The following is a 26675-nucleotide window of genomic DNA, read 5'->3' on the forward strand; positions in this document are numbered from 1 at the left end:
TGCCAGACATGGGATGGGAAATGTCAGCCAGGTCATGGAGATCAGAGGCTCCGCAGCACTGCAATGCTGTGGCTTCGGCCCCTGCGAGGGAACCTCACTCCTCCGAGCTTCCTGGCCGGGCTGCCCAGCGATCCAAGGGGTGGGGACACAAAAAGGAGTCACCAGGGCTGCACAGAGCGGACTTGTTTTGGTAAATCTGGACAAACCTCTAGCAATAATTTAAAACTTGATATATATATATAATAATAATAAAAAAATCTCCCCTTTCCAACCCAGCCAGAATATTTTTTGAAGATACACTAAGACACGAGCGTGTGCACAGGAGGGGAGGGATGAGAAGGAAAAGCAAAGGGTGGATCTGGTGGGGGTGGGTCTGGCTCTGGTCAGGTTTGTAATAGCAAAACGGTGTTTTAGATGCGACTCGTCTTTGCTTTCCAGCCACAAGAGAAAAAAAATCATGTGCGTTGAAGTTTCTCCCAGCAGGCTATTCCTGGGCACCCACATTCCAACTCCCTTCCCATCACACCCCTCATCCTCTTCTCTGAGCCAGTCCCCCACAACCCATCCCGTCTCCTGGTGGGAAGCAGAAGCTGCATCCTCTCTACTTCCCCACTGTCTGCGACTCTGCAGCAGGGACTTGCTGGCTCAGGTTTTTGGCATCCTCTTGTGCAGGCTGACTGGGCGAGGCGTGGGCTTGGCTGGATGGGCACTGGCTGACCGTTTTGCTGGAAGACTGGGATGGGTAGCGCTTCCTGCCATCTCCCCCTGACGTCGTTGGGTATCTCTTGTGTCCACCTTCCTCTCCCATGGGTGGCTGCAACAGAAGCACCCCAGTATCAGCACAGTCTCTATCAAATGCACATTCTCTCCCCTGGATCAGAAAGCATCCCTGCTGCAGGCTCCTGACTGCAGCCCCTCTGACCCATGGGGAACACACATACCTGCCCACGTCACACAGTACTGGGACAGCTGCTCTCCTCTCCAAATCCACCACTGCCAGAATTGCTGACAGTCTTCCAAGAAAGACCAAGCTGTCACCCTGTGCTTAAGGCACCTCCTTCCTCCTGAGAGGAACAGTGTCCAGGAGTCTGGGAGACAAAGCTACACAAGGCCAGCTCCACTCAAGCCATTAAGGCTCCCTTTCCTCCTATTTTTCTCCTCTCCCACCAAATCACCAGGGAAGAGGCAGTCATCTATTTCCCCAGAGAGCTGCCCTGAAGCTGATGTACAGTATTCAAACCCTGCAGCAATTGCTTTGCTTTAGAGATATCAAGTCAGTAGTAACTGGAAGTCTGATTGATGATTCAGACATTACATGAAAGACCCAAGAAGTAAGAAAAGACCTAGCATGTGTCTGCATGGGCAGTGCATGCAGCTCTGCTGCTCCATTCAAACAGATATCCTCCTCTACCTACTCAATGGTTTATCTGCATTCATCACATCCATCTGAGCCACATCTCCAAACCTTCACTCATCTCTGCTCATATCCTTGTGCTCCAAGGATGGTGCGTAAGCCTTAGCTCCTCAGCTCCTGTTCAGTACCTGAACTGATCTCTGAGTACCTGAGCTGGCAGCAACACTAGCACAATGCTGCTATATCCAGCCTCACTCACTGCCCAGCTAAGGTACAGAGAATGGCCTGCACTTCCCAGGGAAAGGAAAGCACACGAGGCTTCTTAATAAATTTCAGCCCTGACTGGCTTCTGAGCTTTTGCTGTCTCAGCGATGCAGGATCCTTCAGGATGACACAAGACTTTTAAGTGCTGAGGCTGCTTGTTCTTGGCCCAGCTGCAATGATGGACTATGACACTAGGTGTCACTGACTCCCCTGGCCACAGTGCTCAGCAACCCTGTCTTGAAACCCTCTGCCCTTGGAAAGGCCTTGGAGCAGCTGTGGGGGTCCTTCACTGTGGTGTGTGGGGGCACTGTTTCTACTCACGTCCACTCGGAAGTCCTCGAGGCGCTTGAACTTGCTGAGGTATTCTTGCAGTTTGCTGTTGATGTCCAGATTTTTGGCTTTGGAATATTTTAAGAAGGCCCAGAACTTTTCCAGCCCATAGAGCTGGCCTAGAGGGGGAAGAAAATTGAACCAGGAGTCAGAAGTCTTTCCTCAGGGCTTCCTCACTGCCTGTCCCATGGGCCCACCTGTCCTACTGGTTGGCACTGACAAAATACAAGGAACCTGGAGGAAAGCAATCTACATCAGCATAGGGCAGCACCCTTGATGGGAAATGGCTCCAGGCTCTGTGACTGGATTGGTGACCACAATGAGTGGTGGGAAAGCTGTGACTTTCCACAATCTAGCTCCATATTCCCATAGCTCCATATTCACTCCACCCTCTCCTGCAAAGCAAGCAGCTCTGCTCTGTGCAGGAGCATTTCTTACCTGCAGGACAGCAGGGCTCAAGGATGTCACAGCCTGTCACTGTCAGACAAAGAATTACATGGCCTTCCCCAGGTCACAAAAGGAGGCACAAGAGCACACGTTCATCCAGGCAACATCACTGCTAAACTCAGGTGAAGGCAAAGGAGACACTTACCAGCTTCATAATCCTTGATGGTCTCTTCTTGAAAGTCTTTAAATATGTCTGGCCGGAATTTCTTCTCCAGCCCATAGCTGTAGTATCGGAAAAGGCACTCCAGACCATACCTGGAAACAGAAGAGTATGTGGTGCTCAGACACTGGTGCATGCAACACCTAGGCAAGAACCCTGCTGCATCTCAGAAAAAGGATGCGATCCGAGGTGGTCCTGGTCTTACCTTCAAGCCTTCAAAGACTAAACACCCTTCCCACAATCCCATCTCAAAAAAGGCCATTCAGCTCTTCCTCTCTTACCTGTATCCCTCTTTCCCATCCTCCACAGCCAGTTGCTTGAACTCCTCATACATTTTCTTATTGAAGTGATCTCGTAGGAAGAAGGACCAGAATCGGAAGAGCGTGTTCATCTCCTGGGACTGACCAATGCCCAGCCGCTTTCGCTCTGTTTGGGAAGAACGGCTGGTTACAAGACAGATGCTTTCTCCCAGGGAACCAGCCAGACACAGGGGATCTCACTGAGGAAGGTCTTCTTTTATATATATATATATAGATTTATATATGTATAAATTTTATACATATTATTGGACACCATTAACTTTCTGGACCATGAGGAATTATCTGCCACCAGCAAGCTTGTCCTCCAGGACCCCATTTACCACTGTGCGTGGACTCTGCTGCCATACCCCATGCCCCTATACAACAGATCACAAGCACCCTGCCCCACACCCAGTGGGAGGAAGCCCTCCCCACATGCCTACCGTTAAGGCAGCGCCGACGGTACTTGTGGTAGACGTGTTGCGTGAAGCCGTTCTCCTTGAGCAGCTCATGGGAAGGATGCTGAAACTTGGGCAGGGACTGCGGGGTGCAGCCATAGCTTCCAACGGCTGGAGTTCCCTCAGAGGGGCTGGAGCTGCACACAAGAGAGCCTCATCAACCCCCTTTCCTTTGTAACCAGACAACAAACAACACAGTGGAGTCACGCTCCACTCTGCAACACTCATTTGTTTGTCCCACCTGTGACCGCATCCACTCCAAGTTTGGGACCTGAGCTACAGAGCATCCTACTAGAAAAGAAACCGACACTCCCAGATAAATTGTATCTCATTATTTCAAAACTGCAAAATTTCACAGCTCCCTCTAGGATGAGACAGGTCCCAGCTCCTTCTGCAGTCACTTAAGAGGCGACCTGCCCTACGAGATCAAACACTGCCCTTCCCTCACTTGCTCTCTTTCCTTTTTTGGTCCCTCCATGATCCCATTCTTCCATCTCCAGTACCTGATGGAGGCAGTTCGGGGTCTGTGCTCCCGGGAGTCCATCACCCAGCCCACGTGGCACTCCATTGGGGGGTTTGAACTGTGCCTTGTCTTCCTCTTCCGTGGGGTCTGTGAGACACAGTACATCAGGGACATGTTTGCTTCCTCTCCACATCCCACCTGGGAAGTCCCGGCCTCCCACCCCACGCCCCAGCCCTGGTCCTACCTTGGCATCTATCGTCCTGCCCTCCTTCACCACTGGGTAGAACCGGGGTGTCTGTGTAGGGTCCTTCAGCTGAGGTGTGCGAGGGGTCCTGGGGGTCCTGGCATTGCGGTAGTTGGGTGATTCTGGTACGGTTGTAGGCAAAGATCGGGCGATGGTTGAAGGTTCAGGTACTCCAAACAACTTGTTAGCCAAAGCATCTGTAGGTACTGCAGAGATAAACCCCCCGAAGCTGGGTCAAATTGATCTCTGAGTACAAGAGCATCACTACAGCCAAAGGGCACCCACTGGATTAGGATCTCTTGGACACATCCTAGTACTCCTGAGACAAACAACTGCAAAGCCAGTCTGCAACCAGAGAAATCAAAGCCTGGCAGCAGGAAAAGCAGACACTTTCAGGGACCCTGCAAAATATCTGCTTTCTAGGGGAAGATCACACCAGTGCTCTGCCTGGGCATCAGATTCCACCAACAGGCAAGCAGGGCCCAGCAGATAACTGCCTTTAAAATACTCAGCAAGGGACAATGAGATGGAAGGGTCCACGAGGAAAGCCTCATGGAAGTCTGCCCAGATTTCCTCACACTGTGGAGACACTCCTACTTTTGGAACTCCAAATCGTTTAGCTGGGAGAACAACACCCCACTGGGAAAGATAAACAGCTATGGCTCTACTTGCTTCCCTCTAGCTATTTCTGAACCTCTGAGGACCACTCACCAAGAGGAAAGGGGACAAATTCAGTCCTACCCATTCCTGTCCACATTGTCTTACCTTGCTGGAACCTGGGGGGGCCAGGAGGGACCTCCTGGTTTGGATCCACGGGGGGCTCTGGGGTCAGAGTATCAAACTGCTCCCTGCTGATCATATTCACCTTCTTGAAGTTCTCCACCTCTTGCTGCATTGGAAGAGGAAGATGATGAAGCAACCAAACACTCTGTTGTCCCCTCATCTCAACAGCTCGCTGTGACCACCACTCTGCTTGTGCAACAGCCACAATGCTGAGCACAAGATACAGCTTCAGTCACTGCCAGAGCCTGGGGCAAGTTCCTGATTGCAAGAGTCACCAACCTGGGACTCAAACTCAGAGAGGCAGGTGAGTTTCCTATAAAAAGAAGCACCAGCCTATGCAAACTGGCAGAAAAATGGAGAACAGCACAGGCCAAAAGCGTCCCAGTCATCAATGAACAGTAACTGAGGTCTCAAGAGACTGTGCCATTAAGCACTAGGCACTACAGGCAGTGCAGACAGCTAGCTCCCTCAAGTCATCTGCCGCTGCCTATACACTACTGCAGTCTTGAACAGCCAAGACCCTGGCAGACAGCAGATCAGTGGACCACATTTTCCAGGTCACCTGGTTACCAGAACCTCAGTCTACTGGCTGCAGCCTTACAGCACGTTACAGAGCTGTATTTATCCCAAACATAGCACAGCATGACACTGGAAACCAGGAATCCTGAGCTCTGCAGCAAGATCAGTCCCTGCTGAGCTCTGTCCCAGTCCCGGGCCAGGAACTGCTGTACCAAACCCAAACCATCACCATGGCCAACCCACCATACCTCCCTGGGAGGAGCCATGTGCCCCTTGTGAATTCCCCTCCTCAGATCAGCCTCTCTCACCTTGATCTGTGAGTACTCTGGCTCAAACTGCTCTGTCCACAGGTCTTGCTCATAGTAGTACAGCCCGTCATTGATCACCTTGGCCAACTCTGAACTCATTTTAGCCCTGGATGTGTGGTTGCCAGTCCGGTCTCCGCCAGGATGCCGGCGTAGGTATGGAGGCGTCTGAGTCACGATGAGGATCTTGTTCACATCCCGATCATCAATTTCGTAATCTGAATCCTCGTCTGACCAGTCGGTGAACGTGTTCTTGCGGCCATCCATCTGCTCCATCTCCTCATCAAAAAGGAAGTCCAACTCCTCGGGTTCATCTTGGTCCTTTTGCTTCTGCTGCTGTGGGGTCTTTGACTCCTCTGGTTTCTAAGGGTAGAAGGAGCAAAGGTGATGCAGCACAAAGAGCACACAGAGCACAGGCCTACTGCTGGGAGACCCAGCTCTTGCCCCATGTTTCTTTATGACAGCCAGAAGTTGTCTGTCTGGGGAGAACACCTTATTTATATCTCTGTCACTGAGGAGCAGCCCCAAAGTAGATGGGGGCATCGCTCATGATGAACAGACCTTACATGGTCTGAAACCTGCTGCTCACTTAGGGTTACAGCCCCTGAAAAAACAACCAGTAGGCCTCCACCACAATGTCTACATTGCCACATACCTTGGGCCTAGCTGGAGAGGGCCGAGGCCTCTTCTTCACTTCAATCCACGTCTCTGAATCCAGGTCGGGCAGGCTTGTGGACAGGCCCTTGGGCATTGTCTTCAGGTTACTGACTTCCTCTGTTTTTGTGGGGACTGGACTGGTGGGACGTGGGGAGCCAGGAGCAGACTCTAGAGCCAACAAGAGCCACAAATGCTTTAGTGGGAGGCTTGAGTGGTAGCATACATAAAGCACTTGATTTAGAGGAAGTTATTTTGGCAGCAGAGCTTGTGGGACACATGAGCAGGCAATGACTAAGGCAGGAACATTCCTGCTCACCAGCATATTGCCCCAGAGTGCTGAAAAAAACCTCTGGTTAAGGCTGTGATGCTGGTGGTGACCACAGAGCTTTGCAGGTGTGGGTTTCCCAGATATGTAGAGAGCCCTAAAGCAGGTGGTGATTTTGTTGCTCTGGGAGAAACTTTCCCATGACAGCCTGGTACCAGTGAGATGTTCTTCTGCATGAACTCTTACAACAGCACCAATCAGATCCTCTACTTGGCTACTCAAACTCAGGCCTACAAACCAAAAGGCAGAACCCTGTCCTGGGGAACACTCATGACACTCAGGGGCTCAGACCTGCTGCGGCACCAAGCTGGGTCTCACAATTCCCTCCACAATCCCCAGACACTAACCTGTCTCCTTCTGGAAGCTTTGCCGGGGCACAAACTCGGGGCAGTTGATGAACTGTGAGAAGTCAGTCTGTGTGTAGTCTGCCATAGGAGGGCCAGGCAGAGCCCACTTTTCTGGCTGCTCTTTTCTTCTGATCTTCTGGTCCACAATTTCCACCACCTTGCTGTCCTTTAAAGCCTAGAACCAAGCAAAATCAGGTCAGCTCAAGGCCCTGCTTTGGCATACTGAGGGGTTCAGCTTCAGTCCTTCCTCCCTATGTGATTCAAGAGGAGGAGGGAGCAAGTCAAGGACAAGAAAACAAGAAGCCAGACAAGAGAGAAGGTTCAGCCTTCCTGTCCTGGCCCTCACCTTAATGATGAGACTGATGTCAGTAGTCAGTGCCTGTACCCGGTGGAAACTGGCAATCAGGGTGATGGGAAGGAATCCATCTGAGTCCATCTTGCGACGCAGGAAGAAGTCTCGCTCCAGGTTGTCCACACTGAAGTAATATTCTCTGTGTGGACAACACATCAGTGAGAGACAGATCAGCCACCTTCCTCAGGACACCACCACCACCCCCCCCTCCCTCCCCCCCCCCCGGTGGAAATAATCCCCCTGCTTCTGCTCTTGTGAGGCTGAACAGCAGCGACTCAGGACTGCAGCAAACTGGTGCTGCAAAATACACAGCACACAGTAAACACGCCTTGGCTCTAACCCTAACCCAGAGATTAGCTATGCAATCTACAGGGAGGCCATTGGTGAACATCCAACCAGGGAGATGTGGTGCTTACATCTGCCGCTTGATGTAGTCCTTGAGCAGTTCCTGGTCCACACTATAGAGCTCGGTGCTGCTAATGTTGTCAAAGTAGTAAGTGATGTTGCTAGCATACTTCTGGGTGCGGGAGCCATCTGAGCCCTCAAATTTCCGGTATCCATACTGGTAATCAAAGTGCCCTGCAAGACACCAACAAGGGAACGTCTTGGTTAACACAGAGCCTCAAAATCTGCCAGACAGCCTGCGCTGCCATGTGGGGCTGGGCACCAGCAATAACAGCTCTCTCAGCACCGCCCTTGGGGGGGCCCCCCCCATGACAGCACAAAACAGGGCATTGCCAACTCATTCCTCCACCCATTTATCTCAGACTTTGCTGCAGCAGGGATCCCAGTGTAACCTTGACACACCAAGGCAAAGAGAGATCACTAACTCTCCTCCAGGGGCAATTAGATAGCCTAGGTAACGCACCAAGGTTCTGCACTGAAGTTATGTCAAGGGTCACACAGACACAGCTGTGCTGAATGCTAGTAGAAGCTCTTCCCAAAAAAGCAAAGATTCCTGTTTGGCTTTCAGTGCGACATAAAGCCAAGGCAGAATATCAGCATGCTGCAACTGCTGCACAGGAGTGCTGCAAGGGGCAGAAAACAGGTGGAAGAGCTTAGCCTGAATAACAAAGACATTCACCCTTATTAGAATACTAACAAAAATAATTTGCTGTTATTAAAATCAACTCAGCTGGATGCCACCTCCAGAGCAGTACATAGCTCCTCACAGAGGATTTCAAATCAAGAGTCCTCTTTGGCAGCTCACGCTCCCCAGCTGGGATGACCTGCCACACTTCATTGTCTCTCTACAGCACTCTGCCCTGCCCAATCTGCTTCAGAACTCCAGGTCACACATACATATCCCTGCACTCTGGCACGTGCCCTGTTCTCTCTTTCTGCCACAAGACAATACAAACAGCAAGTACCTCCTCTGCCCCGGCCACGGCCCCTGCCACGGCCCCTGCCTCGGCCCCGGAAGGCTCCTCGTACAGCTCCTCCCTCGCTCTTCACACTGGAGGTCTCATCATGGTCCTGCCAGGGGCGCTCATGCTTGTTGTCTGGGTGCCAGCCTGCAACAAAGAGAGGCAGAAGGAGCATTAAAGAATGCAGGTACTTCCCCAGAGCAAGCCCACTTCCCTTGAAGCCCTTCGACTACAAAAAGCATTCCCACCACGTGCCCCCGCTGCCCTGTGGTCAAGGAAGGAGAGTAGGGTCCCATTCTGAGCCCCCACCTTTCAGCTCGCCACGGTTGTTGGAGAGGTGCCTGTGCTGCTCATTTTGCCGGTTGTTCCGAGAGGCTGTTTTGTCCCGAGGCACCTCTGACTTCATGTCTATCTGCAAAGGGACCCACTTGTGTTTGTTGCCTGCAAAAGGACAGGATTTGAGTGTGACACAGGTTCAGAGAGCAGATGCTTCCATCCCACAGCCTCTTCCCTCCACACATCCCACCCAACTGTGGGGGAAGCAGTAGGGCTGACCTCTCCTCAGTTATCCCCCAGGGCCTTGCTGTCACCGAAACTCTGTAAGGGGCATAACAAGAATGCTGACAGACTCCAACTGAGACTCTTGGGCATGGAGAAGCATAATACGAAACTCCACTATGGCTTCATGCACTTGTCATTCCTTTCCCCCCTTTCCACCCACTAAGGCTCAGGCAAAAGCAAGCCCACGCAGCAACCATAGCTGATGCAATCCACAGCCAGGAGCTCTTCTGTGTCACCGCGGAGGCAGATCACTGCCAGATTCCCTGGACAGACACACAGGTGCCCACACCTAGGCCCTGCTTCACATGCTTTCCTACATATTGCAAGATACTGCTGAACAGAGCAAGGCCACTCCAGACCAGGCCCTTACAAATGCCCCAAGTGGCTATCCAAGTGCTCAGCATCTGTCTGAGCCTCTCGTTACCAAAATGAGACTTTGCTCTGCTGAAGCTTGCAAATACCTTTTTGCTGCAGCTGTCAGCATGCTGAGACTGCAGCTGGTCCCACAGTTTTGGACACTTCCACCCAGCTTTGGGTCACAGAAAGGAAGACAGGCTGAGCCTGGGGAACTGTCCCTGCCAGGAGTCTGCCATGTCCTGCCTTACCTTTCTTCTTCTGGGCTGACTTCTGGTTGTCATCGTCACCGTTCTTCTCCTCACCAGACTCATCTGATTTGGTTTTCAGGCTCTCTTTGCCATCACTTCCATCCCCTTTCTCCTGTTCTTTCATGTCTTTCTTGATAGGCAGTTTCCGGAGGGATGGTGCTTTGTGTGGCTGCTGGAGACATGTTAGTGCAGGAAAGATGTGAGGGTCATGAGAAACTAAAGAGTTGGAGGCAGAGCCCAGCAATCCTAGTGGGAGCAGGAAATAGAGGACCTGCCCTATGCTGGAGGCATCCCTGCTTCACGCTGCCCAGAGCTGTCTGGTTCCTGGGGACAGACTTGTGTTTGACCAGGGTAAGGAGCTCCACAGATGCTGGGAAGTGCTCCAGCTAAGACACAAGTCCCAGGCACAGACATTACAAGATGAGAGGGACTGCCAAGAGTCCTGATGCTCCTGGATAGGTATGTGTGTGGCAGGGTTCTATAAGGGACCAACTGCCACAGGAGCAAGAGGGAGAGTGACCCTAGTGACCTGACAGTCAGCCAGGAGTTGGCGAAGCAGCATCCCAGAACAGAAAGGCTTCAACACCACCCATGTCTGGAGCAGAAAAGAAAGGCCATTCCCCTGTGTCTTTTCTTGCACATGTTTTCAGCTTCCCTAGAGAAAGTCTTGGCAGTTGCTCAGGTCCCTTTTAATGCACTGAGCAGCCCTGAAGACAGCAGATCTGGGAGCTGCTATACCTGCTCCACCAAGCCCAGGGCTTTAGACTAGCCTCCAGGCTCCCAGAATAGCATGCAGGGAGGGAGCCCAACGTGCAGGGCAGCCCTAAAAGGCAAACCCCTGCACCCAGCACGCTATTCTTGGCTGCCCTCATGCTGGCACTCAGCACCCCCAAATGGCCTGGCTCAGCCAGAGCTTCCAGTGACACAGAGGAACAGGGAGGTCTGCAAGGGCCTGCTCATCCAAACTAGCCCCTGAAGCTGTTACCCGGGAGAAACAAAGAATGCAATTGTCTGCCAAACACACAGCCTCTCTGGGCACACTACAATGGAAGCAAATTACTGCAGCTCAGCCAGATGCAGTGTCTGAGGATTTTGTCTTCTCACCTGGACACTCTTGTGAGCTATTTCTCCAGGTGTTGGCCAATTTGTAGCATCACCGAAGTCACCAACCTTGTATACAAAAGAGAAAAGTCCCATTAGTGTGCTAACTATGAATGCCATTTTCTAGAGCAGCAGTCAGAAGCCCTCCCAGCTACAATGTCACTGCCATTATCCACTGGTATACCACACAGCTGTTCCCAAGAGGCTTGGGCATGACACCCACAGCACCAGTAGAGCCTTTTCTCCCCACTCTAGTAGGACCCCTGACTTAATCCTCAATAACTGCAGGTAAATTTACATCTGTCAGAGATTGTTACGAAGCTGCCAACAGCCCTGTAAGCTCCCAGCTCCCACTCAGCAGAGTGTATGGCACAAAGCTGCCTGAGGTAACTCACACAGTCCTCATCCCTTGGACAGGTAAAGAATGCAATTTCCTGCACACTTAATTCACCTAAAGCAATCACATACTGTCAAAGAAGCTGCCTTGACCTACTGGTACATTACATCCAGGTTTAGTTTCATTTATGGGACCAACTGCCAGTGTTGAAAACCACAAAGCAAAGGGACCATGTAGTGGAATTGGTGAAGAGGAAAAAAAGTATAATAAGCAGTTATCTGGTGGTGATACTAGCTCTATTTCAGAAATCCCACTGTCACATGGGAGGATCACCAGTCTCTTCCACTCAAGAACTGACCTGGCCAATATAATCATTATCACCTCCTCCAGCTTTCAGAGAAGACATGCAAGGAAAGAACCCAAAAATCAGCTGCCTTGGCATACAATGAATCATGGCTCGTCATTGAATTTACAATGATCTGGGCACAGAAACTCCTCCTTGTCCTTGAGGGGACTATTATTCCTAAGTTAATTTGTAGCCAAGTTGCCCACAAGATCAGGACTCTGGGTTCAGGTGCCATGTTTCTCTCCCTAGGAGGCAAGCTTCCTGGGAAAGCCACTTGCAGTGTACAGCCATGCCTGTTTCACAGACAGAAGCACCTTTCACAACCAAAGCCCTGCTTCCTTGAGACGGAACAGACAAGGAAGTCATATCAAGTTTCAAATGCATATTCAGTGGCTGCTGGGACAACACCAACAACCACATCCGTAGCCGTGCTTCAGCTGCATCCAACATCCTCAGAAACAACTGTCTCTCCATCACAGGTTGATTCCCTGGAACAGATTGCCCTGGTTCTTCCCAAGAAGTTGCTTTGTTTGAAGTCAATTACCCTTGCTCTCTGTGTACCAGTAAAGAACAGGCTGGAGAGGGAAGAAAAAAAACCTGCAGATACAAGCTTTCGACATCCAGCACTATGTTGTGAACGATCCCTTCAGGCAGGGAGGTGAACCAGGTCTCCCCCAGCCCAACTGGGCAGGAACCAGTCCCCAGAGCATGAAAATGTCAAAATGCTTAAAAGAAAAATGAGGACATTTTCCTGCACGCTCTGTGCTGACAGCCAGTTCAGTACATCAATGCCTCCACCACCACACTTGCAAAGGAAGCTGTCTCCTCACCAGACCCTCAAGGCACTCACACAGCACTGACATCTGAATCAGAAGCTAGAAGCCAGTGAGGGGGACAGCAGGCACGGACTTACCTTGCTTCCCTTGCGCTGTCTCGGGTTGGCAGCCCTCACCACTTTAGCAGGAGTTGTGTTTTCTGTAAAAGGAGGAGAATAAAACTCTTAAACACAGCTGACAGTCATGGAAGCAGAAAGCAAGCCACCTCCTGTTCAGCACAGCAAGGCTACAAGGGAAGGCTTAACAGAAGAGAGCCAGCTTTGGACCCGAGTTTCACAGTGGCCCACCAAGATTACGTGGAGATGCACTGAACACAGAGCTCTACTGCAGCACTGTGTGCAGATATGGGGTAAAGCCACATAATTAAACCTGCCACTCCAGATTAATACAGGTGACTGATGCTCCGAGAAGATGGGTCCTGAACTCTGCCCCTCTGCATGAAGGCACTCCCGCACCTAGCTCAGCCCTCCCCTCTTGGCCTTGCCAGTCAAGGAGGAAGGGTGGTGAAGAGTTCAGCTTGTTCCATGAGGCACCATACAGAACTCAATCTGCTGTTACTCACAGCAAAACAAACATGCCCTTGAAGAGGCGAGGCAGCTCTCCATGCCGACACAGCTGGCTCCACATAGCAGAGGGCTGTGGACGTGTACCCACGTGGCCCAGCCCACAGCACATGGACACCGCTCATGTCGTGCCTTGCTTTGATCTCTGGTGCATCCCAGCACGGGGCAGCAAGTTCACAAGAAGGAACACACAGAGACGGAGTCAGATCTAGGAAGGGCTTAAACCCCACTGCAGCCAAGAGTATTTAAATAACTGAGTGCCTCTGGGGTAATTTAAGGTTCAATACCCTGAGCCCTGCCTGGAAAAAGAGCTGTCAAAACTGACCCTGCCAGAACAGCAACGTGGGGTCAAGCTGCTGCACCGGTCCCAAGGAAGTTGGAACAAGTTTCAACCTCTGCAGCCTTGCAGGACTTTGGTGCAGGTCTTCAACACCTGTCTTGCAGGGCGTGCTGGCTGCTGTAGGCTCTGCACTACAGCAGAGCCCACTGCTGTGTACTGCCAAACAGCCACGCTGGGCTCACCACTGAGGCAGCCCCTCCAGCATCAACTCCACTAAATTTGTTGGAAACAAAACCTTCCTCACTGGGGTAGGGAGGAAAGTGAAGAGAAGAGGCCCAAGGAATTGCAGGGCCTATCTGGGGACACCCCAGGAAACACCATGAATAGCCTACTTAACTCCATTCAAAGTTGGCTTTGATCTGCTGCAGAAGACAGGTCGACTTTGCCTAGATGATCAAAACCGGTATCCTTCCTTGCCTCAAAACTTATGATTCATCCTGCTGGCCCAGCCTTGCTCTGAGCTGGAGACTTTGAAGTGTCAATAAAGCAGAGCCAGACATGGCAGAATGGAGCCATCTGCACTCCCCCACCCCAGCTCCCTTTCATAAGGCTCCCACAAGGGGATTTCACCCCAGGGACAGCCCAAGCTCTCAGCCATGCCCCCAAACCTTTCCCCTTTTCTACCAGGAGTTTCTCAGCCTGCCTGCACTGCTTCAACCACCAAACAGTGGCAATCCCACATGTGTCTCATTCATTCCACGTGCATCTCATTGAGAATCCTGGCTCCATAGCACAAAGCTTGCCACAAGGCTTTTAAACTTCCCTTCTTTAAAACAGCGTAGGAAGAAAGAACGCTTTCAAAACAGTCCCTAAAAATCTTCCACTCAACACCCACAGGTGTCACCAACTAAATATAGCTTCCAAATGTACAAAGTGCTACAGCATAAGCCTGCCACCAGCCCGGTTTTCACAGGTAGGGAGCACCAGCCTGCTCTGACAGCACCAACATACCTGGCACTACTGAAAAAAATCATAACTGAGCTCACTTGGCAGCCTGGCTGTGCACAGATCACTTAGCTGGAGCAGAGCAGGGCTCCTGGTCCCAGCACACAGGCCCCAGCTGTTTGCCTGCTCCCACCTTGCTGCAGCCCAGAGGTGATGATGATGGCATCCTGCTGTTTTCTACAGCTGCTCTCCGGAGCATCAGAGGATTTTGTGCACTTTTGGGAGAGGGTAAATAAAGGGAGGCTCTCTGCACCTCCCCAGGAAACAGGAGGGCAGTGCAGGGGTGCCAGCAGAGGAGTGGGTGCTGCAGCCTCTGTCATCTTTACGGATGAAGGAGTAGATGATTTAAAACAAGTTCTGCTAGTTTCCTTATTGGCAAGATAGGAACAGGGATGCCTTATCTAGCCAAGGTGCTGAGAAGACTAATTAGCATTTGCAGAGTGCAAGGGAAGACAAAACACACCCGGTAGAGCACTGCAGCAGCACGGGCACTGCAGCCTGGCGGGAGATCGATCCTGGGCACACAGCCAGCCCAGCACACAGCAAAGGCTGCGGCTGCTCCTGCCAGTGTGGAGAGCTGCGACCCATCGAGAGCTCTGATGGAGATGAGGGCTGCCCAAATGAAGGCAGGAGAACAAGGGGGTGGGAGCGTGCAAGCAGACAGACACACCATCTGCAGAGCCAGAGCCAGCAGCTGCATGTGCTCGGCCTCCTCCAGGGTGAGTCAACCTAACCCTGGACCTCACCTCCAATCCAACACATTTGCTACAGTGACGCTCCTTTACACCACATTAAAAATTGCTCTCCGTGTTCCCTTGCAGAGACTCTAGCAAATAAAAAATCCAATGCACCCAGAGCACATTGAAGCTAACCCTTGTGGTCAGGTTTCAAATGGAAACCTTCACACAAGGACAACACCACAGCTTGCAGCACTCAGCAGAAAAGGCCCCCTGTCAAACTACACTGAGACAAAACTCTGCTGCTCTCCACTACAGTATCAGTTTGATGAATGGGGAGCAGTGGGGTGCCACTCACCCATGTGCAGGCACCCAGGACAAGGAGTGCTAATGAGGGATACTAGCTATCGCCCTGCTGGATCGCTGCGCAACGAAGAGCTGCTGACAGCTATCTATCACAGAAGTCACAACACTCTCTGGGTGTTATCAAAGAGGAAAAAAAAAAAAAAAAAAAAAAAAAAAAGAAAAAAAGAAAACTACAGTAACTTTTCTTGTTGTTCGTGGTTTGTTTGTTTTTTTTTTTTCCAAAAAGCCTTTCCATTTTGGTTCTTGGGGACATGTAAAGCATGAATGGAGCATCCCTGCAGGGCCGTGCTCTGTCCCCATGCAGCACAGCAATGGTGCCAAGGAGCACAGGTGGCAGGGTAGCAAAGATACTGAGGGAGAATGAGGAGTGATGTAGCAGCCCTGCCATGTGTCCTGCAGGCACCAACAGACTGCCCTGAAGGCCAGGCTGGAGGCACCCCAGTCCCATGGAGGTGGCAGCACAGCAGCTTCTTGCTGAGTTGGGCAGAGCAGGGGGACTGAGTATAAACACTGGCTTTGCTGAAAACTAACTGAGCACCCAAGGGAACAAAGCAAACCATCCTCCCTCACCACTCCACAGGCCATGCAGAGCCTGCAGGCTTTAGCTTTTTGATGTAAATATTACCAAGAGATTGTTCTGTTTCACAAATCTCATTTTGCACTTATTTGGTTGCAGTAAAAAACATTCAGTTGCATCAGCATTGCTTGAAAACCCAAACCAGGCTCCCGTGTGCTATGGAATGCCCAGGACAGCAGCAGGGGCAGCCAGTCTGTGAGCTGTGCAAGACTGGTAAGGGGACAGAGGCCAGCAGAGGAAGCAGTGGTTTGCCTGAGATCAGAAAGCAGATGCTAACACTGCCAGGAATTGAAAGTTTTGATCCCAAACACTATCTGCAGCCTTCTGCCTTCTTTCCACTCATTCTCATCCCAGCAGTATGACTTCAACAGGAGCACTGGGGTCTTAATGGCATTGCTGCCGAAGTCCTCCCAAGGCCAAAGAGTTTTCTGTTTTATAACACTGTCTGTAGCACCTGAAGAACACCGTAACTGGTAGGGCTGTGAGAACGCTTGTCTTTTCCTTTCAGACCACAGCTGCTACAGTAAGCAGCCCTCTCTGCAGGCATTAGGTCAAGAAGGGGGCAATCAGTTGAGCAAAGACCTCGTATCTGGAAGCACAACAGCCACTGCACAATGAGCAGGGAGCAGCACAACAGCACCTCTGCAGCCACATGTGCTCCCCAGTGAGGGACTGTTGTGCATGGCCAGAGACATATTTACTGACTTACCTGGGGAAATCAAACCCTACACCAGCAAAATCAGCTCCCTGCTGATTGTAATGGATTTTTAGAGAACACAGATGAGAGGCTGAAAAAAATCTGCAGGGCTGGGCCGGGACAAGGGATTATGCAGAAGAAATATCTGCTCCTCTAGCAAGAAAGCTGCAGTGCCTGCTGCTGGCACACCACTCAGGTGCAGCATGGACACTACAGTTGGGACAGCCTCTGGAAGGACAGCCAACGCTTGCAACTCCCAGCAGGAATTTGTAGTCCTTCAGGGCTCTGCATGTGCTCCAGCCCTAAAACAGCACACATCCCTCCTTTGCCCGGGATCCAAGTCAACAGAAGGAAGCAGTTCTGCTCCTGAGCCCTGCTAGTCCACAGCCTGGCATCTAGGCAAAATTGCTGATGAAGGTGGTTTTTCAGCCAAGGGCTTGGACTTTGTGCTGGAGAGACAGAGGCTCTGTGCTGCAAATCCTGCTGGGGCAGGAGACAAGCTGGAAGCCACAGATTCCCCAGAGCACAGGATGATCAGCCCACATGCCTCATGGTCTAACAGGATCCACGTAACTATTTTGCAGGGATGAGTCTCCAGACTGTTCTCCCTCCTCCCCATGTTATGCAGGATGCTGCTGTGCATACCAGCCAGGTACTGCAGCCCATCCCTTTCCTTATGAGACAGCAGCTCTGGCAGTGCTGCTCAGAGGTCTTCAGGTGAGCAGTTTGAGCAAGGGGAGCTGAGCACTAAATGTGTCTGAGCAACTTGCAAAGGAGAGAAGAAACTCCTAGACTGCTAACACTAGGAGGAGAAGACATTGCTTTATCCTCCTGAGAAACCAAGAGACGACTACTTGATCACACTATTTTTGTATAAAGACTCATTTTCAAGACACAGAAAGTCAGCAGGAGTACCAGCAGCTTCCCCCAGAGGTAGTTTCCTCCTTTAGTTTTCAGAGCACCGGGAGAATCCCTTTGGGGTGCAATACATAGGACACACAGGACAGACCTATGAGCACAGCACTGACCTGCAGAGCAGTTTCAACAGGGCAACAAACCAGGGCCAATCTGTATACCACAGCTGTGATCACAAGAACTGGCTTACGATTCCAGAGAAGAGCTGGGAAGCCAAGCAGAAACAGCTGTACACAGGCTTACTACAGTGTGTTCCCACCACGACAGCATGGAAATATAAGGCATGAACTCAAAAAAAGACTCCAACTAGGTCCCAAGCAAGCCCTTTTTCCAAGGCAGGCTGATCTACCCAGTGGTAGGGGCAAGGTAGTGATTTGGGTGAGCTGGAGATATGTGCCTACCTGAGGATTCTTCAGCGTTTTGGAAGAGGTGACACCAGAATACACTCGTGGCACTAACCAGCTGACATCTCCAGCTCCTGGGACTGCAGGAACAACCTGAGCCAGCTGCCCAGGCCCTGCTGCCTGGAGCACACAGTCTCCCAAATTCCAGCTGGCAGCACGGCACCTGGCCCTGACCACAGAGGTAAAAGGGATACTTTTGACACCTCTGCAATGCTAGAATTTTCTTGCAGGCGTGAGAAAAACTGTTGTAGAACAGGCAACCAGAGGAGCAAGCAAAAGATCTTCAGCTGCAGAGCAGAGCAGGATCCAACACAGCATGTGGGCAGTTCATTCAGCATGCAAGACAAACTACAGGCTCCATGGCTCAAAGCCTTCCAAGGAATTTTCTGCAACTCCTCAGCAGACAGCTCCACCTTACAAGCCCTACTCTAACAGCAAAGGAAGCAAGGAGCTGCCTACACTTCTATGCAATCTAAGCTCTGCGATGCCTGCAAAGATCACTTGCTAAAAATAACTTCAAAAAGGGCATCTGACAGCTCTGCAAAGAGCATGGAAACACTCCTCCCGCCTGGGTGTCCTAAAGCAAGATCTGGGATGGGAGAACAGGAGTTTGCCCTGGGAAAAGGCAAGACACTGAGGGTACAGGCATCTGTAGGCAGTGTGATGGAGCCGGAGCCTTGAGCAGGCAGCGCAAACACCTGGGTTGTGTCCCCAGCTCAGCAGCCTTCCAGCTTGAGACAAAATCCTTCAACTTGCAGCCAAGCTACCACGAGGAAAAAGCAGGTAAAGAAACACCAACAAGCATTTCTAGCATTAACAGCATCAGTGAGGGCATCACAGAGACTTCCTGGCATAGATGACAATTAGAGGTAGCAAATGAACTATCCGAAGGGCAAGTGACATCTTTCCACCTACTTGTCAAGAAACATCCTCTCCTGAAGAGAATTTCTAGAAAACTTTCAACACAGATGATACACACACACACAGTTTGTGGGACATCGGGCTCACACAGAAGGGGATGACAAGAACTCCCCCCGTTCTGGAAGGAAAACCAACTTCTCCCATAGAATCTAAAGCAAAAGTTTTTGCTGGGACACTTGATGGCTCCTAGACCACAGGAGCCACCTCAGTGGGGATGTGGTTCAGCGTGCACAGTTGAGAAGACCCGAGCACTGTCACAGCCAGGAAGCTGGGCTGGCTCTGTCCCCAGCAGTCCCAGGCTACCTCACAGTCACCAGGGAAGGACAGCTGTGCCCACACAGCAGCATCACTTCAGCCTTAGCCCAGCTTTCGCGGTGCACACAAATCTCTGGCCAGCATAGCCAGACTGAGCCAGCAATTCCCCTGTCATCACTCAGGAGAGCAATGCCAACCACTCTAATGCCGCCAAAAACATCTGCAAACACTCCCTGGCAGATTAAAGAGTTAACAGAGAGGGCTAGAAAAGCTAGCATGCTCACAGCTCCCAGGCATCAAGAAGGCACGGCGGTCCCAAACCTGTGGATGTCGATCAGGAACAAGCTGTGGTTGCAGATACTGAGCCCTGAGAAAAGGTGCAAGTTGCTTCAGCTGCTGCTCAGGGCAACGAGGCAAAGCAAGGACACCTCCATGCCAGAGAGAGGACACCAGGGGAAAATACTTCTGCTTGCAGCCTGGGCAGTCCATGCTCAGTACTAAAGCAAAACTGCAAGGGCCTGGAGAGAATTCCAGTAGGCAGATGAGCCAAGTCATGGAGTCTGAGGGTCAGGCTCTCCTCCAAGCTGGCTCCAAGACCAGCTGATAGTTCATGACCTGAAAATCAGCAGCAAGGCAAAGGGAGGAGCAACACGATCAGGAAGTACAGGACGGCAAGGACAGACGCACAGGACAAAACAGGACTCACAGCTCCTCGTAGAAATGCAGAAGAAAAACCAACTCACTCACCTTTGGGGGCTACTGATTTGCAAATTAAAGGAGGTGTCCTACACTCCTACCAGGACTGGCCTCCACCCTCCAGGACAGACCTGCAGCAGTTTCCTTCACTCCTGCTTACCTCTGCAGACCGCTCTGCCTGTTCTGCCTGGCTCTAATGAAAAGCCAGTTAACAGTTAATTATTACCCATTGAGACACACGATCCCCTACACTGACTGACTGTCGTTCAGGAGGGATAAGACAGTCACGTGATGCAAAAATCCCAGCCTTATGAAAGCACAGGCAACTATATTTAGTTTGAAAAACGATGACCTAGTGGGACTGCCCCTTCCTGTGCCCGGCCCCTTTGAGGAGCAGATCTCTGATGTGCACAGGAAGCTCAGCATTGAGCCAAGCAACAGGGTTGAGACCAGGACACTCAGCACACAAGTGACGCATGGTGTGCGTGCACACACGTGTGTGCACATGCACTGGTCATCCCATGGGATGTCCTGGAGCACAGCACAGGCTGGGGAGACCTTCCTTCCCTCCTCATCCTTGGTGTTGCAGGTCACCTTGCCAAGCTGATAAGCACCAAGAGCAACAAACAGGACCCAGCCCGAGGCCCTGGACTTTATCTTGGAAGGAGGAGGTATGCTGGGAACTTCACTGGTGTGACTAGTACAGGGGTGGCACTCGGCAGAAAGGCACCAGTTGCTGGTGTCTCACCCAGGGCTGGCAGCAGAGAGTGGGGCTCCATTGCCAAATTCAGCCCTGGATAACAGGAGGGAGGTGATGCTCAGACCTGGTGATGGCAGGCCCAGGGCTGGGATCAGCCCTGCTCCTCTTCCTGTAGTGTAGCTCAGCCAAGGAAGCAGACGTGACTGTACTGAGAACAGAAAGGGAGCAGAAGCAGCTGTGCAGAGGTCATGTATGTGTTGTCACCACAGAGAGGGCCCCAGAAAAAAGGTGTGTGGTGACAAAAGCCCAGTCCTGCACGAGCATCATCTGCTCCCCCCTCCCACCTCAGTGGAAGAGCTTCAAAAGAAACAGCCTGAGGACCAGACATCATTAATCTCTTGTCACTGGCAGAGGGGTTTTCTCTGCCTGCATCCCGCTGCAGCCGATGAGACAGCACAACCAGCAGAGCCTGCAGCACAGTAGGGAGAGGTCACTGTGTCGCAGCCAAGCCCAAGGCTGTGCACAGATGCAATCCCTTTAATGGCCGTCAGCCTCTTCTGCAGCTGCAACTGGGGACTTGGAAGCTGACAAAAACCCTTCTACAGAAGCATCTGGTACTTCTCACTGTAAATATTTAACAATGAACAGACAGGAATCGAGAGCCAAGCGCTGCCGTGAGCCCCTTCAGCTCCGTGCCTCCCACTTGCCAGGAGGGCAATGCACACTTCCCACAGCAGGCACCAGCACAGGGAGTGAGAGGTCACACAAGGAAAAGGTGTAAACTCAACAGAAGCATGCACACCTCTGGAGAAGCTGTCATCTCAAAGAGGAGAACCAGAGACTCAATTTCTAGAAAGGAATTGTGAGGGAATTCAAATAACACAGCCAATTCTTCCCTGATGATTCCTGATGTCAGGGTATATTCTCCTAGCACAGGAAAAAAAACATCTTCACAAGCCCTATATCTCAAGTTTGTAGCAGCGAAATTCAAGATTTTTCTTAACTGTGAAATAACACATACTGCCAACTTCCTTCCAGAGCACACAAACATGCAGATCCTGCTATACCAAGCATGCTTACCCAGCCAGGCAGGTGGTTGCTTCCCCTTTCTCAATACACAACACAGAAGCATTAAAAAGACCCTAATCAGAGTGAGCCTTCCCAAAAGAAGCCACAGACAGAAGTGCAAAACAGCATAATCTCTCCTAATTTAAAGACACACCTCCTCCCCTTTTCTTTATAAAAGACTAAAAACTGGAAACTGCTTCTGTACAGTGTGAGCATCACCCACATCTCTTTATGAAAGAGCTTCAAGCGTTCAATTCAAAGCAGCATTTGTAACTCAAAAAAGGTATCTCAGTCACTGCTTACAGTTTTCCAATGATCAGCTCAGGATGAAGAATACAAAAAAAAAAAAAAAAAAAAAAAAATCAGGAACAGCATGACCAATGCAAAGAGCATTGTTTGCTGCTGTATGAAAAACCAGTGCATCCACAACTGAGCCCTGCAGTCAGGTCTGGTCTCTACTGTGTTCTTGTTGGGATGCAGTTAGAGACATATGGAGAAATATCAGTCAGATGGACCAGGGGCAGCCCTCTCAGAGGTCTGACCAAAAAGGCTGGGGTCCTCCACTACTAAGAGAGATGGGCTGACAGTGGTGCATGATATCGGGATGGCACTGCCTGACACACTGAAATCAGGAGCGCTGCATGAAACTGATAGGAGATTCACTGAAAACAAGCAAAGTACTTCAAGCAGCAGACAACAAACTTCAGCAAGCCCTGTGGCAATAAGTCCTGAGAGGCAGACAGGATGGGCAGTCTTGCAGAGGATTCACAGCTGACATCCACAGAGGTCCCAGTGGTGACATCCCTGCTGTCCTCATCCAACAGCAGGGGTGGGGAGAAGGAAAAAGCCTTTCCTTCTGCTCTACCAACATACAAATGAGCCCAGCACGCATTTTCGAAGGATGTTGAGGTCTCTCAGGTCTTCTTCTGAACTCCAGATCACAAGGTTTGAAGTGGCTTCTGAAAAGCAGCCTACATCTGAAGTACAGTCGCCCAAAGTGAGCAAGGAGAGGACTGAGACCCATCGTACCAGACATGGGTAAATCAGAAGTCTCCTGGACGGAGCAGTTTTATTTCAAAGACTGTTAACCAAGCAGGATGCAAGCACTGCCTCCCTTTCACCTTCATGGCACCAGCACACGACACCCCGCTGAGGGCAGAATGCCTCCAGCACCCCATACCAACAAGCAGGTGCATGCTCTGGGACATGCCACAGCAGCTGTGCCTACAAAAATGGCTGGTGCTTTGGCTCAGGCTCCTCACCTGACCAAGTCCCAGCTCTGTTGCCACAACTCAGCATTCTCAGTCACTGTGCCAAATACTTCCTTGGGCAAAAGGACAACTGACTTTTCATCAAGAAGGGAAACTGGCTATAAAGACCCATCTGGCCTGGTAAGATTAACCTTATAGAATAGGCACTGACATAGATTATTGGAGTCTGGGTGATTTGCAACAATAGAGTGTAGCAAATTGACTCATTAGCAAAGGAAAGGAGGTGAGGAAGTCAAAACCAACAGCTTCAGAAGCGCAGAGCTGCTGGATGCTAGAAGCACCCTGCTGGCAGTGCTTCTCTGCCCTTGCCTGCCACATCCACACTGTGCTGTGCGCAGGGGGTATCAAGCCTTCTGAGTGAGCTTTGGTGTATAAGGAAGAAAAAGCACAATTTGAAGGCTTTTCTGGAGAAGGCATGAGAAAACACGAAGTGCAGTGTCAAGAGGCTGCTATCATTAAAAGGAACCATGTTTAAGCTTTCATACTTAAAAATACAGAACTGCAAAAAATCCCCCAACCCTGTGGGCAATGTTTTCTGCAACACCCCTGACATGTAACATGCTCTTACTGAAGCACACGCTATCATCTGTTGCAGATGCACTCTTATGCCCCACCCCAGAGCCAGCTGTGAAGGTCCACAACCAGCTGGAGCACAGAGGATGGAGTGGTGCCAATCAGAGGACATCTCTGCATCTGCAGCACAGGCAGACAAAACACACCATCCAGTGAAGGCAGACATTCAGTGGGGCAGAGGAGCTTCTTACAAGAAAAAGGAAGAAGAAAATCCCTCAAAGTCACAGAATTTTTTCTGTGCAGTCATTACTCCATCCTGGCTTCAGGCAGGCTGTACTCAGTACACACGAATACACCTCTGCTCCTCCAAAACCAGCTTTAATACTCCACTTTCATGCATGTTATGAATGCAATAAAAAAAATGTGAAAGGTTTACAAATGGTTGGGTTACTTTTGTAAAACCTAGAGAAGCAACTTCTGCAACACTAGGGGAATATCTGGCTGTATATCATGTTAGCTGGCTAGAGTTTCAGAAACAAATATACATACACAACTTCCAACTGCCTGCTCAATTCATGAAGCCAAATTACTGTCTCCAATGTCACACCATACCTCTTAAAAAATAGTGATTTACTTTTTACTGAAACCAGCTTTAAGATAATTGAGCTGATTTTCATGCTTCCAAATCTCAATCATGCAATGCTTCACAATCAGCAGCAATTTACCCTCACACCACTGTTACAAACTGCGGAAATGCAATCCTATTGCAAAGCCAAAAAATGCAGACAGGAGGTGGACACAGCGACATGACCAAGGCTGCCCAAGGCCACATCAAGTACAGCCCCATACTGCCAGTGCCTTTGCTACAGGTGTCCAAAAGGCACTCTAGCTCCTGGGATAACAGGATATTCCTGAGCACTCTTGGTATCATGAAGTGAAACATAAGCCCCTCCTTCAACAGGACCTCTCCAACAGTGTCAACCTGGATGAAGAGCCCGTGACAGTCTGGGAAAAGCAAGAATTAAGGTGACTGATGCCTGCTTTAAAAAGCTACTAGAGTCAGGCCCCCAGCTGAGCTGATGAGCCCAATCCTTTTATGCAGGGTCCATCTTTACCAGGCTCTATGCAGTCTGGGGTTCAAGAAGTTAACCCTGGTCTTGCATTGACAGCAAACAGGTGCAAAGGGCACCACAGTCCTTAATAGAGATACACAGTAACAACACACATACTAAATACCCAAGGGGAAATTTGGATTTTTTAAAGTATGGCAAATTCAAGTATACACCTTCAGGTGTGTGGGCACATCAAGATGTTTGATAACTACCATAAACACTAACAGCAAAATTCTAAGCTAGGTTTGCATCTTGAGACATCAGTTACACAGAATTAAACCCTGTAAGTTCCAAGACTCTTCAACTATGGAAAACCAAATCCTCCATGCTACAGTGTTTTGGGATGAAAGCAACCTTCCATCAGTTGCGATTACCATTACAGGAAAACACAAATGTGCCTGCTATACAGGACTGACTGTCATAGAGGAACAATAACAAAATATTAAACGATTTTTTTTTCTTTTAAATGTCTGCACCAATCTTCTAAATTTGGTTAGTGCTGACTCTGCAAAAAGAGAAGTGCAGGAAAGACATGGAGGAGTGAGGTGTGAAGAACTCCATTTTTAATTAATACATACCAGACTGGCCATCAGCTGGAAATATATCTGCAAAAGAAGAAAGAAAAAAATTAGTATTAGTTGCAGCTGGAGGGCAAATTATATTTAAAAAGTTCCTCCCCTCTTGATTTGTTTGCTTTAGCTAAACAGAGCAAGTATTTTCCTAGTATCCCAAGTTAAATATCAATCTAGCTGGGAACCCACCCCAATTCAACCACTTGTTGCAAGAAAGATTTTGAAGGACTTAGTGCTTAAATACTTGAATGCATTGCTCTCATTAATAACCTTCTACACAGGCTTCTGACAGACAGCAGTGAAGAACAAAACGACTGCAAAATGTACAAAGTCCCCATCCCCGAGCTAGTTGTGTCAACAACTCCACGCTCCCCCTGAGCAGGGTCACCAGACGAAGACCTGTGCAGAGCATCTAACGCAGTGTCCAGCCAGGGGAAAGCAGGGGAAGCCAAGCCAAAAAAAAATAGTAATAATAATCAAATGAGCTTTTTCTGATGGTTCCATTCTTTGGAGAATGGGATATACAGGAGACTATGAACAGAAAAACCCTGTTGATAAAGGCTTCCTAAGATGCTATGGAAACAGTGTATTTTAGAGAGTAATATGCTACATTTTCTTCGAGGAACTTGGAAGAATAGGGGGAAGGGAGGATACCAGCAAGCCAAGGTCCTTCTAGGACAGGGGCAGGCCCCTGGCACCACCTTATCGGCTGCCCAAAGCACACATCAGTTGGAAAGTCACAGAAGTTGCAGCACGAACTACCCTCAGCCAAGGCAATGCTTTTCAGACAGCACTCAACCAATGCAGAAACAGCAAAAACACGCCTCTACTAAAAAGCTGCTATTTCTCTGCCTTTGACAGCACACTGTGTACAAGGCATCCTCAGGAAGGGAAGCTTCTCTGCAGCTGACACAGTGAGAAAACACTCAGAACTCCCTCTGCTATTATGTGTGCTCATGGTTTGAGCCACACTCAAGGCATGATCTCAGGGAACAGCCAGCATGCCCAGAAAAGCCTCCAAGCACCAGTCTCAATTCTTTGCAAACTGTGTGTTCTACTGCAGTCCTCTACCAGCACATCACCAGACACATCTGAACACCTTGCATTTCTGTGATGGCTACTGATGAGGTCAGGCTCCCGACAACAATGAACAGGAACACACTGTACTCGATCTAACAGGTCCCAAATAAGAGGCAGTTTCTTTATTTCCCTGCTTGGGCAACTTCCAGCCAACATCTTTGCAGAGGAACAAAGTGGAAGCACAAGTTAATATATAGCATACCCCACTTTTTTGGATCAGCTAGCTGTACTAAGTACCACCAAAACCAAAATTAACAGATGAAAAAAAAATAATAGTAAAAAACAATGGCTGAGAAGGGAAATTTCCCTGTGCCAGCCAAGGCCTGTAGGCCTTGGCAACAATTCTCCTTGCTCCAGCCTGTCCAACCAACTCTCCATGTAATGCCCCAACCTGGCCAGCCACCCACAGAGGCCCAGGGCAGCCCCTTCCAGCAGCCACAACCACCACCATGTCAGGCAGAAGCTGCAGATGATCCCTCAGGGATGCTTCCTACTGGTCACACCACTGCTGCAGTGCAAAGCTGGCATTCCCTCGAGGCCTCT

General features: G+C 50.2%; 1 protein-coding gene across 1 annotated transcript in view; it reads right to left on the reverse strand.

Moving 5' to 3' along the window:
- Positions 1-601: 601 nt before the first annotated feature.
- LARP1 (La ribonucleoprotein 1, translational regulator) overlaps positions 602-26675 on the reverse strand; it is a gene marked incomplete at both ends in the record, with an annotated part of 38961 nt that continues 12887 nt past the window's right edge. Inside the window, 19 exons of the mRNA XM_079542180.1 lie at positions 602-814; positions 1940-2067; positions 2541-2650; positions 2837-2981; positions 3298-3449; positions 3816-3922; positions 4020-4225; positions 4785-4908; positions 5630-5989; positions 6282-6451; positions 6956-7130; positions 7302-7446; positions 7724-7886; positions 8678-8821; positions 8984-9115; positions 9841-10012; positions 10945-11010; positions 12538-12599; positions 25059-25085. Of these exons, the coding sequence (XP_079398306.1) occupies positions 602-814; positions 1940-2067; positions 2541-2650; positions 2837-2981; positions 3298-3449; positions 3816-3922; positions 4020-4225; positions 4785-4908; positions 5630-5989; positions 6282-6451; positions 6956-7130; positions 7302-7446; positions 7724-7886; positions 8678-8821; positions 8984-9115; positions 9841-10012; positions 10945-11010; positions 12538-12599; positions 25059-25085 (2801 nt within the window). The remainder of the gene's footprint in view (positions 815-1939; positions 2068-2540; positions 2651-2836; positions 2982-3297; positions 3450-3815; positions 3923-4019; positions 4226-4784; positions 4909-5629; positions 5990-6281; positions 6452-6955; positions 7131-7301; positions 7447-7723; positions 7887-8677; positions 8822-8983; positions 9116-9840; positions 10013-10944; positions 11011-12537; positions 12600-25058; positions 25086-26675) is intronic.

The sequence above is a fragment of the Tetrao urogallus genome (genome assembly GCF_951394365.1).
Source record: "Tetrao urogallus genome assembly, chromosome: 14".
Classification (NCBI taxonomy): domain Eukaryota; kingdom Metazoa; phylum Chordata; class Aves; order Galliformes; family Phasianidae; genus Tetrao; species Tetrao urogallus.